This window comes from Pipistrellus hanaki (genome assembly GCF_964339955.1).
Source record: "Pipistrellus hanaki genome assembly, chromosome: 12".
In the NCBI taxonomy this organism is placed as follows: Eukaryota; Metazoa; Chordata; class Mammalia; order Chiroptera; family Vespertilionidae; genus Pipistrellus; species Pipistrellus hanaki.
In genome coordinates, this window is record NC_140514.1 from 39,687,372 (window position 1) to 39,704,890 (window position 17,519).

The 17,519-nt window shown below is 45.5% G+C and overlaps 1 protein-coding gene across 4 annotated transcripts in view; it reads right to left on the reverse strand.

The window, feature by feature from the left end:
* Positions 1 to 17,519, reverse strand: part of SFXN5 (sideroflexin 5) — a 106,868-nt gene that overhangs the window by 65,525 nt on the left and 23,824 nt on the right. For all 4 annotated transcript variants that reach the window (XM_084901309.1, XM_084901306.1, XM_084901308.1 and 1 more), the window contains exons 4-6: positions 8,309 to 8,335; positions 7,650 to 7,704; positions 5,740 to 5,765 (exon numbers count right to left, since the gene is read on the reverse strand). In XM_084901309.1, the coding sequence (XP_084757435.1) occupies positions 5,740 to 5,765; positions 7,650 to 7,704; positions 8,309 to 8,335 (108 nt within the window). The remainder of the gene's footprint in view (positions 1 to 5,739; positions 5,766 to 7,649; positions 7,705 to 8,308; positions 8,336 to 17,519) is intronic.

Consider the following 17,519-nt stretch of genomic DNA (forward strand, 5'->3'; position numbering starts at 1 on the left):
CTCAGAAGGGAAATGTGGCAATGGTTATCAAAAATTAAAATGTGCATACACAGCCATTTACACTGAAAATTCACTCTCTAGAATGGGCCCTTGAGAAATCCTCACACTTACTATGCAGAAAGAGCTTAGCTAGGATTTTTCGCAGCACTGTTATTTCTAGTTAGCAATAAGAAACAACTTAAATCTATTACTAGGGAAGAGAATATTACTCAGCTAGAAAAACAGCAAATGAATGAATGAATAAATGAACGAATGAAGCAACAGAGGGGAAAGAGTAGGGAGAAGAGATTCAAATAAGTAAACAGCTACATGTAATCAGCTAATTGTAGGTGAATAAGAATATTGTTATATTTTTTATAGAAAAAAATACAAAAATATAATAATTTAAATGATGATTCATATATATGCAAATACATAGGAAAAAAGCCCGAAAGTCCATGACTTTCTAAGAGTTTACTTCCAAGAGTTTACTTCTAAGAGCGGATTTGGGGTTGAGAATTGTCAGAGGAACTTCTAGTTCTTTTTGTATTGTTTGAATTCTGAGCCGAGAGAACATATTCATGTATTACTTGCATAACTTTTAAAATAGTCTTTAAAAAATTCTTGGTGGTAATTTTGAATTCCAAGAACATATTCATGCATTACTTGTATAATTTTATAAAATATACAAAGAAAAAAACTTTTAAATCCTGAGGCTATTTCTGGACTCCAAAGATAAAGAGAAAAAATACCAAAGGATTCCCAGGGGCGGAGAAATGTTTACCTACAAAAAAATAGATAATCAGGCCAGCTATTGTTCCTGTTTAAGAGGGGGAAAAGACATTTCCAGATATGCAAGAATTCACTCAGTATATTGCCCACACACACAGTGAATATCACTCAGAGGTACTTTAGCCAAACAAAGAACACACACACACACACACACACACACACACACACGAAATGCCTAAGTAATTGTGACATTTACTATACCTGCTAGGTAGCTGTTGGTAAGCTAAGCTTTCCTAGGAATGTGTCCATTTCTTCTAAACATTCCAATTTATTGCTCCAGATTGTTCAAGGCATTCTGGTCTTTTAAACTTCTATTGTATCTATAGTTATTGTACTTTTTACTCCTAATATTATTTATTTACACCTTCTGTCTTTTTTTTTTCTTGCTCACTGTTACCAGAAATGTCTACTTAATTAGTCCTCCATTAAAATAAATAAAATGACAAAGCCAGGAATTTACTGTCAATATCAGAAAAACATATGCACAAGATTATCAATTCTCATATTATTTATACTGGCAAAATATTGAAAACAACCTAAACATCCACATGTAGAAAATTAGCTGAATATATTATGGTACTTCTACATAGTAGACAGCTATGCAGCTATTAAAAATAAAAAAGTGAGGAAGATCTCTATAAACTGATTTACCATAATTTTCAGGATGTCATTAAGAAGAAGAAAACACTGGAGAAAAGAGTTATATAATTTACTTTTACAAAAAGAAATGGGGAGAATAAAATATTTGCTTCCAGAGGATGGGTGGGAAGGAGGTAGGAGGAATGGAGAGGAGAATGAAACTTTTACTATGAGTTTTGATATAGCTTTGACTTTTGAGCCATGTTGATATTTTATGTATTTCCAAAAATAAATCATTAAGAATGGGAAACAACTGAAAGTTAATAATAGAAATGAATAAACTTAATTGTATATAAAATAAATAGCATAAACACAACAGAAGAAAAAATTGAAACAACTTTTAAACATGGTTCTCCGATTATATACTCTCAGTTGGATATATTCAATGGACAAAAAGAACTTCGAAGAAATCTTGGGCAACTGACATAGCAATTCTGAAAATCTTTTAATTACATGTATCTACGAAAGAAAAAAAGAATCAGAATATGTTGCTGTTGGATCCTCATTCAGGGAGTTGGGAGATATAACTATGGAATTAAGGAGCGGAAGAACTGAGATGTTGGACTAGAATTAGAGGTATTAGTATAAACTCACGATTTTTTAAAAGTCACACTTCCTAACCCTGTCTGCTCAGATGGCCTAGCAACAACGGCACTCTGGCAACAATGAGCACACCCAGAATCCAGACCTTGGTTTCTAAGTACCATTACCCTCTGAGAGGAACCAGGGCTCTTTAGAGAAATGGATGATTCCAGGACTGGGACACAGAAACTACAAGATGAGTCTGGAATAGCCATATTTTGTGCCATAAAGTATTTAAATAATCAAAGAATAAGAAGGCAAAGGGGGCGGGGGGATGGCAATATGGATAGGGACATCTTTAATACTGACAACAATAAATGAATAAATAAATAAATAAATAAGGCATGCCAAATGAACAAAAGAGTTCCTTTTGGTCAAATTTGGCATTGTTTGTATATCAAAATGAATAATGGCAGAAGTAAATTATTACCCCTTGGATACAAAAAATACACGAGACCATATTGATAGTTGTAAGAAGGAGGCAGTAGAGAAATCTCTTATTTATAGGAGGTTACCAAATATTAAACATAGAAGGAATAGTATTTATGAAATACATAGGAAGCTTTGAGACTAGGTCAATATCCTGTTTCCAATCAGGTTTTCACCCAGGGATCTTAACATTTGTTGGTCATTCTTGTCTGTTTCTAGTTTTAAGCTAATATGAAGAAAGCTACTACAAACATTCACGTCTAGATCTTTGGGTGAATATGTGTTTTCATTTCTCTTAAAGTAAACACCTAAAATTAGGATTGTTGGCTCACATTGTAAGTGTATGTTTAACTTTATAAGAGACTGCAATGCCATTTTACAACCCCCTGTCCCAGTCCTGATTCTAGGATCACACACTGCATTTAGCTCTTATCTCTTTAACCTTTTAGGTATAATTAAAGAGAAATGAGAATATATTGGGTCGGCAGCTAAGTAATTGCGGGTTTCACACATATATGGCTTCAGTTGAATTTTTAGTTTGCAGACGTAGTACAAATGTAAAACACATTTTGTTATTTGATAGTTGGCTATTCAGCTATTAATCAGTAAAAAAAGTTTTTTGATCTGTTTTGTAGTTTTCATTTGGCGTTCGTTGAAAAATGGAAAATCAAAAGGAACATTTTCGTCATATTTTGCTTTTTTATTTCCGCAAAGGGAAAACGCATCGCAAGCTCATAAAAAGTTATGTGCTGTTTATGGTGACGAAGCCTTAAAAGAACGGCAGTGTCAAAATTGGTTTGCCAAATTTCGTTCTGGTGATTTTTCACTCAAAGATGAAAAACGCTCTGGTCGTCCAGTTGAAGTTGATGACGCCCTAATCAAAGCAATAATCAATTCAGACTGTCACAGTACAACACGTGAGATTGCAGAGAAGCTTCATGTATCACATACATGCATTGAAAATCACTTAAAACAACTTAGCTATGTTCAAAAACTCGATACATGGGTTCCTCACGAACTGAAAGAATCACAGTTAACGCAACGCATTAGCAGCTGCAATTTGCTAAAGAAACGTAATGAAAATGATCCATTTTTAAAACGACTGATAACTGGCGATGAAAAATGGGTTGTTTACAACAATATCAAGCGGAAAAGATCGTGGAGCAGGCCAGGTGAACCAACTCAAACAACATCAAAAGCTGATATTCATCAAAAGAAGGTTTTGTTATCAGTTTGGTGGGATTACAAAGGAATTGTCTACTTTGTTTTTTTTTTTGTTTTTTTTTTGTTTTTTTAAATATATTTTATTGATTTTGTACAGAGAGGAAGGGAGAGAGATAGAGAGCTAGAAACATCGATGAGAGAGAGTCATCGATCAGCTGCCTCCTGCACACCCCCTACTGGGGATATGCCCACAACCAAGGTACATGCCCTTGACCGGAATCGAACCCGGGACCTTTCAGTCCCCAAGCCGACGCTCTATCCATTGAGCCAAACCGGTCTCGGCAGGAATTGTCTACTTTGAACTCTTACCACCCAACCGAACGATCAATTCTGATGTCTACATTGAACAACTAACGAAATTAAACAATGCAGTTGAAGAAAAGCGGCCCGAATTGACAAATCGAAAAGGTGTTGTATTCCATCATGACAATGCAAGGCCACACACACCTTTGGTCACTCGGCAAAAATTAATGGAGCTTGGTTGGGATGTTTTGCCACATCCACCATATAGTCCTGACCTTGCACCATCTGATTACTTTTTGTTTCAATCTTTACAAAACTCCTTGAATGGTAAAAATTTCAATAATGATGATGATGTCAAATCGTACCTGATTCAGTTTTTTGCTAATAAAAACCAGAAGTTTTTTGAACGTGGGATTATGATGCTGCCTGAAAGATGGCAAAAGGTCATTGATCAAAATGGGCAATACATTACAGAATAAAGTTATTTAGTTCCATGAAAAAATTGTCTTTGATTTTCTTTTTAAAATCCGCAATTACTTAGTTGCCGACCCAATATATATATATATATATATATATATATATATATATACACACACACACACTGAGTGGCGGGTTATTATGATCTCTGAATACATAATAATCTGGCCACTCAGTGTGTGTGTGTGTATGGCCCAGTGCATGAATTTGTGCATGGGTGGGATCCAGCCAACTTGGCCAAGGGGAAGGGACATGGGCAGTTGGCCATCCTGCCTGCTGGTCGAACTCCTGGTCGAGGGGACAATTTGCATATTAGCCTTTTGTTATATAGGATATACACTGAGTGGCCAGAGATACACTGCGTTCAGAGATCATAATAATCTGGCCACTCAGTGTGTGTGTATGATTTGTACAATCATATTCAAAGCAGCACTGTTTGGTTGTGAACTCCAAATTGGAAACAACTCAAATTTTCACCAACAGTAGGATGAATAAAGAAGTTTCAATATTGTTATAACAATGGAATATTATGCAGCAACAAAAAATAAACTAATACCACACAAAGCAATATGGACACATCTCACAAACAACTTTTAGTAAAAAAAAAACAAAAAACAAAGACCCCCAAAATGTACGTACTGATGATCCCATTCCCATAAAGTTCAATAGCAGGCCAAGTGAGAATACCGTGAAGGAGGGCAGAAGAGTGGCTTCCTGTGGTGTGGGCGGAGGGACGGGGGGGGGGGGGGGGGGGGGGGGGGGCCGGCGTTCTGAGATTATATCAGCGGTCACCAACCGGTCCATGAGGTCCGAAAGGTTGGTGACCGCCTCTCTAAATCTTTCTCTAAGTGATGTCTCTTGGAAAAGCTCACTTGGTGAAAAATTAGCAAGCTGTGTATACCTTGACGATGACTGTACCTCTCTGTATATTTGTTTTACTTTTAATGTAAAAAATTTTTAAAGTAAACGTAACCCTGATTCTAAAAGTGAACAGCATGAAGACTGAATCCTTTCTGAGTTCATTTTAAACCTTCGTTTTCAGAAATCATCCTTACTTTCCAACTTCCCAAGATTTGGGGGAAACTTCCCTGTAACCAATGAGCAGGTCTTAATGATAATAGTCAGGACGGAAAGCGTGCGGGGATGAAGGCCCACACAGGGCTCTGTGTTACACTGGGACACCTTCTACCAGAGAGAAGTTTGACAATAAAACCCAGAGAATAAAAAAGAAACGTATGCTGCATTAGCCAGTTCTTCACTTCCAGGATTTTAGCCTAAATCAACAACTCGGTCAAATCGTTATGAGCAATGACATATAATTCTATATTAAAAATTTTTTGGAAAAATAGAAAATCCTGTGAAGGTAATACTTACAATTGGCGTCCCAAAAGGAATGTAACCTGAGAGAGGAGAGAGAAGAGTCAGGCCTCATACTCCCGCCCACTCTGCCCCTCGGATCTCTCAGTTTACACATTGGGGCGACTTCCGGGCTTGGTCTTGGCAGTGGCCTCCATGAAGGGGCAGGTCCCTTAGGGGAGAGGCACCTCTAGTCCCTAGACTTTTTCCCAGCTCAGTCCTCCCTGAGCAGAGGCCTCCCCTGTGTCCCCCAGCCTCCCTCCCTCTGTTCCCCTTTATCCAGACAGTTCTCATTCCCCTCCAAAGCCTAGGGGCCCGTTCCTGAAGGCAGGCGAGCACCCCTCCCCACACTGGGTGGTCCTCCCATCATGTCCCTCCTGAGGCGCCACGCCCCTGCCCCTCACTGCACACACTGCAGTGTCTTCAAAGGCCCTGGCACTTCCCTCAGCTTCTGTCTAGCACGCACCCTTCCTTCCCGGCATCATGGCCATTTGTAGAAAGGAAATTCCCCACCCACCGGAGAGGCGTCCCTCTAAGTGCCTGAGCTCTTCCATCGCTGGTGCCTGCGAGACCCCCTCACAGAGCAGCATGGGGCTGGTGTGAAGCCCAGCCGGCCCTGGGCACTGTTCATGGCCCTTGGATCAGGGCAAGGCTCCTCCCACCGTCCCCACTGCCTGTCCTGTCCCCAGCCTCTATGGCAGCTGGTAGCAGGATAGCAGCCAGCCACACTCATCTTTCTGAGCTACACGTAAAGCAAAGGTTAGCATCCTCAGGGTGCGTCACTGTGCACGCACATGAGCCAGTGAGGGCCCTCCTACCCAGATTCTCCAGAGAGAGGCCCAAAGCTTGATGGGAGAATTGCAAGAGAAACCAGGCTCAGGGTGAGAGCCTGCTGTGGCCTCGTGCAGGGACTGGAGAGCACCCACAGCTGTAAGGTGCTCCCAGCCTGCGCTTCCTTGGAGTTCCTCATGGCAAGGCAAGGGGGTTACCTGGCACTTATTGCCCCGGTTTGCACAAGGATATCACGTGGCTATTTATTCATCTCCCCCCTCTGAGGTCAGGCTCTCTGGGGATGGGGGCCCTGACTGACCTACCCAACTGGAAACACCCACTGGTAGAGCCCCTTCCTCCAGCTGCTAAGGACTTCCGAAGGTGGCACCCAGCAGCCACCTAGCCACCCTGTACCTCAGGTGTCGGGTCTGACCCCGGGCAAGACCCGTAGCCTCTTAGCTCTGCAGGCAGGATTACCCGCCAGCCCTGTGTGTGCGCTGCTTTCTGGGCTGTCAGGTTCATAACACAGAGCGGTCCTTCTAGTGACCTCAGGGCGGGGACTTCCCAGGAGGCGGGCACCTCCCAGCTACTCCCCCATGCCCTCTGCCCACTGGTCTGCACAGAATGGAACTTGCCATCGCTGTGTGCGCAGCAGGGCACATAGGGTGCGGGCTTTCTGACGGGCAGGCTAACAGCAGGTTCAGAGACCAGCGAGTCCGTCTGGGGATTGACTCCTGAAAGGGCCTGGGGTTGGGGGGTGGGCAGTGCGTGCACAGGTGGGAGGGTGACTCCTGGGAGGCAGGGTTACCCTGGAGGCTGCCAATAAGTGGGCAGCGTATAACCTGGGAGTAGCCTGTGGAGGCCCCACTCCACCCCAGCTGCTCAGGCAGAAAGGCACTTGTTTTGTTTTGTTTTGTTTTGCTTTTAGAAAAGGCACATTTTTTAAAAAAAAGCTCCTTAGGTGATTCTGAGGCGTGGCTAGCGTCTTATACAGCTGAGTCAATGTTAACATGCAGGTGCCAGTGTGGCCATGTGCGTAACACATGTGGGTGTCACAGACTCCCTCCCCTCCCCAGGCCAGCACAGCTGGAGGGCCCTGGAGCTGTGACATGGTGAGTGGCCCTGGCTGGGCAGAAGCAGAGGTCCCGGGGGCTCACCTGACATTCGAAAGGGCATGAAGATCTTCTCGTTGGTGTCCGGGTGTAGAATAGCCTGGCAAGAGCAAGGAGCAGAGCACAGGTGATATGGGGAGAGGGAGGGGGCACAGGGAGAGGAAGGGGAAGAGGTGGGGAAGGACAGCTCCCCAGGAGGACTCAGAGGGCCAGTGGCTGTGTCCTGCCTTCCCGTCAGTCAGTCCTTTACCGCTGTGCGAGGCAAGAGGCAGCAAAAACACAGCCCCAAACAGCACGTAGCCTCTGACTAATGCTCAAAGCTGGTCACAGGGAGGATGGGACTGTGCCTGCCTCTCAGGCTCCCTAAATGCCTGAGCCTGGCACATAGTAGGCATGGAATAAGGACTGTGGGGAAGGCACTGTAGGGAAGGAGCTTAGGGGCCTAGGCTGTAGTGGTCAGCAAACTGCGGTCGTGAGCCGCGGTTTGCCGCTGTGTTGACTAATAAGTTTGCCAACTACTGGCCTAGGGGAAGGTGAGCTCTATTCTTCAAAAGCTCAGGCCCTGGATACTTGCTTTGGGAAAAGGCAAGGAACAAGGGGAGTGGAGAGATATGGGCCCACAACCAAAGGATCCCTGGGACAGGTGGGGGCAGGGTCCAGGAGAGGTCAGGGGAGGGAAGGAAAAGAAGCCAAAATTGGATTACCTGCTTGATTTTCTGTGCACTCCAGAGCTGGAAGGAAGGAAGAGAGTGAGTGAAAAAAAATTAAAGCACATACCCCTTAAGGTCTCAAAGTCACATTTCTAACCAAGAGATCTAGCTGCAAAGGGCTTAAAAGGCTCAGGCTGCACTGGTGCCCCCAGGTTTGGCAGCTACTCTGAGGGAGTGGTGTCAGGGACCCCAGAACAGCAGAGCAAGGGGATCTCACACAGATCAACCCTGGCCGCTGTAAGGTTGCTTAAAGAATTCTTCCAGGAGAAAACCAAGATGGCGGCAGAGGTAAACACTAAACTGCAGCCTCGCACAACAATTTCAAAACTACAACTAAGCCGAAACCGGTTTGGCTCAGTGGTAGAGCGTCGGTCTGCGGACTGAAAGGTCCCAGGTTCGATTCCGGTCAGGGGCATATACGTTGGTTGCGGGCACATCTCCATTGGGGGGTGTGCAGGAGGCAGCTGGTCGGTATTTCTCTCTCATCGACGTTTCTAGCTCTCTGTCTCTCTCCCTTCCTCTCTGTAAAAAATCAATAAAAATATATTTAAAAAAAAAAAAAAAAAACTACAACTAAAAGACAAAATGGAGATCATCCTGAACACAGGAAGGCTGGCTGAGTGGAAATTCTACAACTGGAAAGAGAAAAGCACACTGAGACTCACAGGAGTTACTAAAGGCAGAGGTACGAAGGTGCACCCCCCAAGAGGGCTGGAAACTGAGTATGCAGCTGTCTTTCTCAAGCAGGAGAGAAACAAAAGCTCCTTAAGGCTCTGAACTCCAGTTCTAGGTGAGACTCTGGGGACCCAGACTCATTCAGGGAGAAACTGGACTATCTGGCAGGAGGCAAAACTCGAGGGTGGCTTTCTCTCAGAGATGCTTGCAGCAATTACTGCAGGACACTGAGAACCAGGAGCCTCTTAGGGTAGGGCTGACAGGAAGCCATCGCTGTTTGCTTTGCCCTGAGATCCCACCACATGAAGCCATTGCTGATTGCTCCACCCTGAGACTCCACCCCATTCAAGCTGAGCACAAAAGCTTTTGCAAGTCTGTCTCCTAAGGATGTTTCAAGCACAGAAGTTCTCCCAGCATAGACATAGCTGATCCTTACAGCCAATTGGCCTGGAGGTCAATTCCTCCCAGTAATACCAACAACAATCAAGGCTTAACTACAACAAGACTATGCCCACAAAGGAGTGCACCAAGAGTGTCCACCTCAGGTACCTGGGGAAGCTGAGCCACAAGGCCCTATAGGACACCTAGCACACAAAGCCACTCTATCAACTCAGGGAAGCAGCCAAAATGTGGAGATAAAGAAACAGGTCACAAATGAAAGAAATGGAGGAAAGCAAATGACTGGATATAGAGTTCAAAACCATGATTATAAGGTTTTTCAAGAATTTTCTAGAAAAGGCTAATAAATTTAGCAAGACCCTAAAGGATATGAAAAAGGACCAACTAGAAATTAAGCATACACTGACTGAAATAAAAAAGTAATATATAGAGATCTAATAAAAGACTAGATGATCACAAGAATCAAGTCAAAGATTTAAATACAAAGAAGCAAAAAAACACCCAACTGGAAAAGCAAAAAGAATCCAAAAATATGAAGATAGTATAAGGAGTCTCTGGGACAACTTCAAGCATACCAACATCTGAATTATGGGGGTGCCAGAAGAAGAGAGAGAGCAAGATACTGAAAACCTATTTGAAGAAATAATGACAGAAAACTTGCCCCACCTGGTGAAAGAAATAGACTTATAAGTCCAGGAAGCACAGAGAACCCCAAACAAAAAGAATCCAAAGAGGACCACACCAAGACACATCATAATTAAAATGCCAAGAGCAAAAGACAAAGAGAAAATATTAAAAGCAGCAAGAGAAAAACAGTTAGTTACCTACAAGGGAGCACCCATACAATTCTCAGCTGATTTCTCAACAGGAACTGTGCAGGCCATTTGGGTGTGGCAAGAAATATTTAAAGTGATGGATAGCAAGAAACTAACCAAGATTACTCTACCCAGCAAAGCTATCGTTCAGAATTGAAGGTCAGATAATAAAAAGCTAAGGAGTTCAACACCACCAAACTAGTATTATATGAAATGCTGAAATGTATTCTTTAAGAAGAGGAAGAAGAAAAATAAAAGGTAAAGATAAAAATTATGAACAACAAATACGTATCTATCAACAAGTAAATCTAAAAATCAAGTGAATAAAAAAATCTGATGAGCAGAATAAACTGGTGAATATAATAGAATCAGGGGCATAGAAGGGAATGGGCTGACAATTCTCAGGGGAAATGGGTGTGGGGTGTGCAGGAAGAGACTGGACAAAAATTGTACACCTATGGATGAGGACAGTGGGGGGCTAAGGGCAGAGGGTGGGGTGGGAACCAGGTGAAGGGGAGCTATGGAAGGAAAAATGAGGAACAATTATAATAATCTGAACAATAAAGATTTATTTATTTTTTTTTAAAGAATTCTTCCAACGTTTTTCTAAAGCTAGGAGGGTCAGGTAAAAAGCCTGATTTAAATGAAGATTCTTCAACTGTCTCCCAGAATCAGTAGAGGCAGCCTAACATGAATTTTTCAGAGCTTGGCAGACTGCCTGGATTCCCTACTTTGCCATTTCCACCTCTGAGCCCCAATGTCTTCTTCTGTAAAATGGGAATAATAGCTGTGCCTCTAACATTGTTGAAAAAAACATATGCAAAGTTCTTGGAGCAGCACTGGGCACGCAGTGAGTGCTTTTTAACTGCTTACTGTCATAGCTATTATTATTCCTGTTGTTGTTGTTATGAGAAGGTTGTAAGGAGAAGAAAGTTGCTTTCAAATGAGTGGAAAAATTGAAGAATTCTTCCAGCACCAGCATGTGGCACAGGCTGGAGAAACAGAACAATCTGTCAATTCCTTCAAATGATATAAATACTGCCTTTCATTGAATCTAAGACATCGTTAATCCGAAGACATTATTATGTGCCGCTGAGTAAGAAAACAATGACATAATGCCAAGACCACCATCACTGAAAAGACTCATCCCATTTAAGAGACATTAAAATGTGGCAAAATAGGCCTTCTAGAAGCAAGCAAACCTGGTAAATAAACATTTACATTGGCAAACCCAGGGCCCGTGCACTCTTGATGGAGCAGAAAGGGTAGGAGGCGAGAGGTAAGACGTGGCCAGGAGTGGTGGTGTTTAGTTTCGTAACAGAACAGTTCACTTATGCTTCCTTCACATGGCCATGCTGTTGCCTGGGACATAAATTAAGTTGCAGAAGGCTACTGGGTGGCAAAAATAGAAGTCATAAAATTGATATATTAAAGCTTTTATGCATTATACTCCCAGCAGAGTCCCTCGAGCCTTAATTCACAGCCTAATTACTCTTATTTTAGATACATTTCAAACATATTTGATTGTCTGCTATTCCAGGAAGATTGGAGGCAGTAGCATTTTAAAAAATAATAATTGCAGAACAGAAGGGACTGAAGAGAGGAGAAACCAAATGCAGAATCCGTGTCAGCCAAAGGAGGTAAGGGAGAGCATAAAGCAGAGATGAGGGGGGGAAAAAAAAAAAACGATAGAAGGCTGACCCTCCTCTGCCGAGAAAGTGCCTTCCTGAAGTGTACCCCCACGTCCCAGGACCATTTCCTCTCAGTGCCGTCCTGCATCTCCCACAGCACCAGCCACACAGAAAATCTAAAGCCATTTTAAAATTAAAATTTTATTTAAAAAAACTCAAAATTTCTATGTACAGTTCTTTGAAAAAAAATTCCCCATGATTCTGATGAAGAGCTGGCCTAAGCCATCAGAGGACAGTGTTAGGAGCCGGTGTTCAAACCAGGCCTGCCTATGTTCGAATCACTTACTGGAGGGGTGGCCCTGGGCTCACTACATTGCCTCCATGCTTCAGTTTTTCCGTCGGTGAAATGGACTGCTGTGAAGGTGGAGCAGAGGCTTGAAGCTCCTGGGCAGGTTGAGCTTCAGGTTAGGCACACCGCTAAGCCGACACGTCCCAGCTTCCCCCTCAGTCCGGTGGGCCCCTCGTGTGACCTGGTGCTGGCTAACTGGCCTGTGATGTTTGCCACGTCCAGGCCTGGCCCCAAAGGCTCCCACAGAGAATCCAGGGGAACAAGATGAGGCCCTAGAAGATGATAAAATCATGAAGGAAAAGGAGCTGGGTCCCTGGACAATGTCATGTACCAAGTCCCTGAGCTGAGCTGGACTCCGTCATGAGTGAGAAAGGGACCGTACTGTATAAGCCCCTGAACTCTGGGGCCTGTTTGTTACAGCACTTGGTTTGCCCTGACTCACACAGAGGTTTAAATGAGATACGCATATCTAAACTGCTTGGTCCATAGGACATGCTCCATCAATGCCTAAAATAGAGGAACAGCCATTCAAATGAGCAACATTTTTAATATATTTTATTGATTTTTTACTGAGAGGAAGGGAGAGAGATAGAGAGTTAGAAACATAGATGAGAGTCATCGATCAGCTGCCTCTTGCACGCTCCCTTTTAGGGATGTGCTAGCAGCCAAGGTACATGCCCTTGACCAGAATCCAACCCCAGACCCTTTAGTCTGCAGGCTGATGCTCTATCCACTGAGCCAAACTGGTTTTGGCCAAAAGAGCAACATTTTTAATGACTTAATTCGTTTTAAAGTCACTTCGTGTCTACTGTCTTATTCCTACAACATGCCTGTGAGGTGGGTAGGTTCTTTTCAGACAAGGTAACTCATCTCAGAGACTAAATGACTCAGCCCCGGGTTCCTGGTGGCAGGATGGACGAGGGCACCCGGGCCTCCTGGCCTCCAGACCGGCATCCTCCGCTCTGCAGGGCCCCTGGAGGAGGTGACGTCTGGTCTGGCCAGCCTGACTGCCAGGCCCGAGGCCTGAGAAGAGGAAGAGGACCAGCTGACATCCTGAGAGCGCAGAACCTCCTGGCAGCCCGGCAGTGGATCTCCTCCCGCCGAAGCCCAGCCAGAAGCACTGATAACCCATGGTGACCTCCTGCCCCTTGGGTTCAAGGACTGACTCCTCTACCTCCACCCAGGGGCAGCGATGGAGAGCCAGGCAGGTGCTGGCTTATCGACAAAGGCAGGGCTGCCAGCCGGCAAGGCCAGGAACCCAGAGCTCACGCCATGTCCCTTCCTCCCTCCCCCGAAGTGACACCACACACGTGGCCCAGGCAGGCCAGTGGCACAGATAAGGGCCGTGGCAAAGTCTCGCAGGATAGATAATCCCACGATTTTCTATTTTCCTGAGCACTTTCCCACAGAAGCATTGAGATCTGAACCCAAGCAGTGTGGTTCCAGAGGCCCCACTCTTAATCCCCAGATACCCCCAATTCTAATGTTAGCACACCAATGCACACCGTCCTGCCCTCAGGGCATCCTATCTAATAAAATAGTAATATGCAAATTGACCATCACTCCAACACACAAGATGGCTGCCCCCATGTGTACACAGATGGCTGCCACAAGATGGCCAACAGGGGAGGGCATTTCAGAGGGACCAGGCCTGCAAGGGAGGGAAATTGGGGGGCAATCAGGCCTGCAGAGGAGGCCATTTGGGGTCGGGGGAGGGGAGCAGGCCTGCAGGAGAGAGCAGTTGGGGAGGACCAGGCCTGCAGGGGAGGGCAGTTAGGGGTAACCAGGCCTGCAGGGGAGAGCAGTTAAGGGCAAACAGGCTGGCGGGGGAGCAGTTAGGCATCAATCAGGTTGGCAGGGAAGTAGTTAGGGGTGATCAGGCTGGCAGGCAGAAGCAGTTAGGGGCAATCAGGAAGGCAGGCAGGGGAGCACTTGGGAGCCAGCAGTCCTGGATTGTGAGAGGGATCCTCAAGGGGTCCCAGATTGAAGAGTGTGCAGGCTGGGCTGAGGGACACACACCCCCCTTGTACGAATTTCATGCACCGGGTCTCTAGTCTAAAATATTGTGGAGCCCTGCTAGAATAGCTCAGTGGTTGAGCATCGACCTATGAACCAGGAGGTCGCGGTTCAATTCCCGGTCAGGGCACATGCCTGGTTTGCTAGCTCAGTCCCCAGTGGTGGTAACTGGTCAATGATTCTCTCTCATCAATGATGTTTCTATCTCTCTCTCCCTATCCCTTCATCTCTGAAATTAATAAAAATATATTTTTTAGAAAATAAATAAATTAAATAAAATTGTGGAGATCTTCCCACATCAGTGCACAGAGAGCACCTCATTTTTCCTAATAGAAACCTTGAATGAATGCATTGTATTCTACTGTACCCTTTGAGTGGACTTTTAGGCTGTTTCCCATCTTTTTTATTATGGTAAAGTATACATCATGTAAAACATACCATTTTAACCACTTTAAAGCAGCAGCTCTATGGCATTAAGTGCATTCACACCATTGTACACCATCCCCAGCATCCATCTCCAGAACTTCATCTTTCCCAACTGGACTCTGTCTCCAGGAAGTACTAGCCCCCGTCCTCCTTCCCCAGCTCCTGGCAGCCCACCATCTTCCTGTCTCTGGGAATTTGATCACTCAAGATACTCCCTATCCCTGGAATCATGCAATATCAGTCCTTTGTGACTGTCCCCTCTTTCACTGCGCCAGCCATGCTCTGGTGAATCCCCTGGAGTTATCACTATTTTTTTTTTTAATTAAGATTCTTTTTTTTTTAATATATTTTAATTGATTTTGTACAGAGAGGAAGGGAGAGAGATAGAGAGTTAGAAATATCGATGAGAGAGAGTCATCAATCAGCTGCCTCTTGCACACCCCCTACTGGGGATATGCCCGCAACCAAGGTACATGCCCTTGACCAGAATCGAACCCGGGACCCTTCAGTCCCCAAGCCGACGCTCTATCCATTGAGCCAAACCGGTCTCGGCTGGAGTCATCACTATTATATCGTTAGCATTTTAAGAGAAAGGGTAAATGTGTTCAGATATTTCTGCAGGTTACAGAGAAGCCAATGGCTACTCTAGAGCCAGGGTTGGAAGACTGTGGCTGGAGAGCCACATGCGGCTCTTTGGCCCCTTGAGTGTGGCTCTTCCACAAAATACCACGGCCTGCGTGAGTCTGTTTTGAAGAAGTTTAAGAGGTGTTAGAAGAAATTTAAGTTTAAAAATTTGGCTCTCAAAAGAAATTTCAATCGTTGCACTGTGATACTTGGCTCTGTGGACTAATGAGTTCGCCGACCACTGTTCTAGGGAGAGGCGAGGGGCGACGGGGGGACGGGGAAAGGGAAACTTGTTTTTTATTCTCTGTTTTTCACATCTTCAGAATTCTGTACCTTGTTCATATATTACTCATTCAAAAAAAGAATTGCTAAGAAATGTTAAGAGCAACCATGAAAAAATATAGGGTACTCAATGCCTAAACTCTTTATTGATTTCTATGGCACAAACTGTTTATTGTCCAACAACAACAACAACAACAAAAATCTATGTTCCCTTCTTCCATAGTAATAGAACTGTGGTGGGCAGGGAGCTGACCTGCTGCACTACATTTCCCAGCCTCCTTTGCAGGGCAGATGGCTGAATTGCTGTACTATATCTCCCGGCTTCCTTTGTAGTTAGGCTTATCCATGTGACTGAGTCTCCCAGTGGCATCTGATGGGAAGTGGAATGTGCTTTTCCCTAACCAGGGCCTCCCATTCCGTGCTTTCTGTCCCTTTCCTGTGAGCTGGAGTCAGGATGTGGCTGCAGCCCAGCCTGAATCCTGCAGAGGAGAACCCAGGGAGCTGGTGGAGAAGCATGATGGAAGGAGCCTGGGGCCCTGAATGATCCTGTGGAGCAGAGCCACCTGCCCACCTGGACCTTGAACTGTCACATGGGCGAGAAATAAACGTCTGTGTTATTTGAGCTGGTGCATTTGGGGGTCTTTTTGTTACAGCAGCTAGTATAACCCTAACTAAGACAACCGATTTGGGGTTAGAGGAAACTGCCTCCCGTGATAGCAAATAGGCTTTTCCAGAGGCAGGAGGGAGAAATCAAAGCTAACATAGTGTTTGAGGCTCTTCCTGTGACATTTGGCAATGCTCCCGCCTCAGAAGGCTTTGTGGGGAGGTGGGAGGGACATCTCCCTTTTAAACTAAAATTCCTAGCCGTGACCTGAGCGATCAGGCTCACCCCATCTCCAGACGGTAGCCACACTGGCCAGGCTCACAGAGTTGGGCCCTGGCTCGGCCACTAACGTCCATGGTCTTCCCATGCAAGTCGCCACACTCCTTACACGTACACCGTGCTTAAATGAATCAGGCAGGAGAAGGGGCAGGAAGCGGAAGCAAGTCTCTCCGGGGTCCCTTCCTGTGTGGTGATGCCAGACCCAGTTTATAGAGAGAGCAGGACGAGGACTGGGGTCTGACTCCCAGGTCTGGGCTTCCCCCTGGCACCTGCTGGGCCCCGGAGTTGGACGCTGGGTGCAGAAATAGCAGCAGGAATCGCCCCCAACCCAAGAGCTGGTCACTGGCTTATAGTTTCACGAGCCAGTCCTGCCAACAGGTTACAGATGGAATGTAAAGCAATGAACCGAGTCCAAAAGAGGCATCGTGGATGGTCCCTCCACACTGAGAATCTAGGACATGGCGCCCCCAGCTTCTTCTGGGCAGCCCGCCGAGGCAGCTCCGCTCTAAACTGTAATTCCTGGGCGTGACCGGTCTCCTATGGGCTCAGCCCATTTCCCCCGGGGGCCCAGGGCTGAAGGTAAAAACGTATCGTCCTGATCCTTTGGAACTGACGGGCTGCAGCAACAGCCCCTGTGGGCCTGAGACTATGGAGCCGGCTTGGGTTTTGACTTGGAGGGTGAGGACAGAGGTCTTGGTGAGAGGTTGCTGGAACAATGCAGATGTATGCTGGTTTCAGAGATGGCCTGATCCTCCCCACGGAATAGGTTGAGAGGTTGAAACCAAGGGAGGGGCAGAGGGTGGGCGGGCGGGCGGGCCCCTAACAAGCCTCAGAAGGAGAAGCCCTGCCTTCGAGGGGCAGAGCAGGGCCTACCCCAGCACCAGACCCCAGACCCCACATGGAGGAGCTGACTGCCCAGGCCCCACCCCCAGTTTGCATGCTCCCCTTCCCCTCTGCCGCCTTCCAAGCTGCTTCTCCAAGCCTCGGAAGGCAGCGAAGACGGGGCCTATTTAAAGCCGCTCCAGAAGGTAATTAAACGGAGCCTGAAGGGGATCCTTCTGCAAGGCAAAGGCTGCTCCATAAACTGCCATTCTAAAGATCCTCC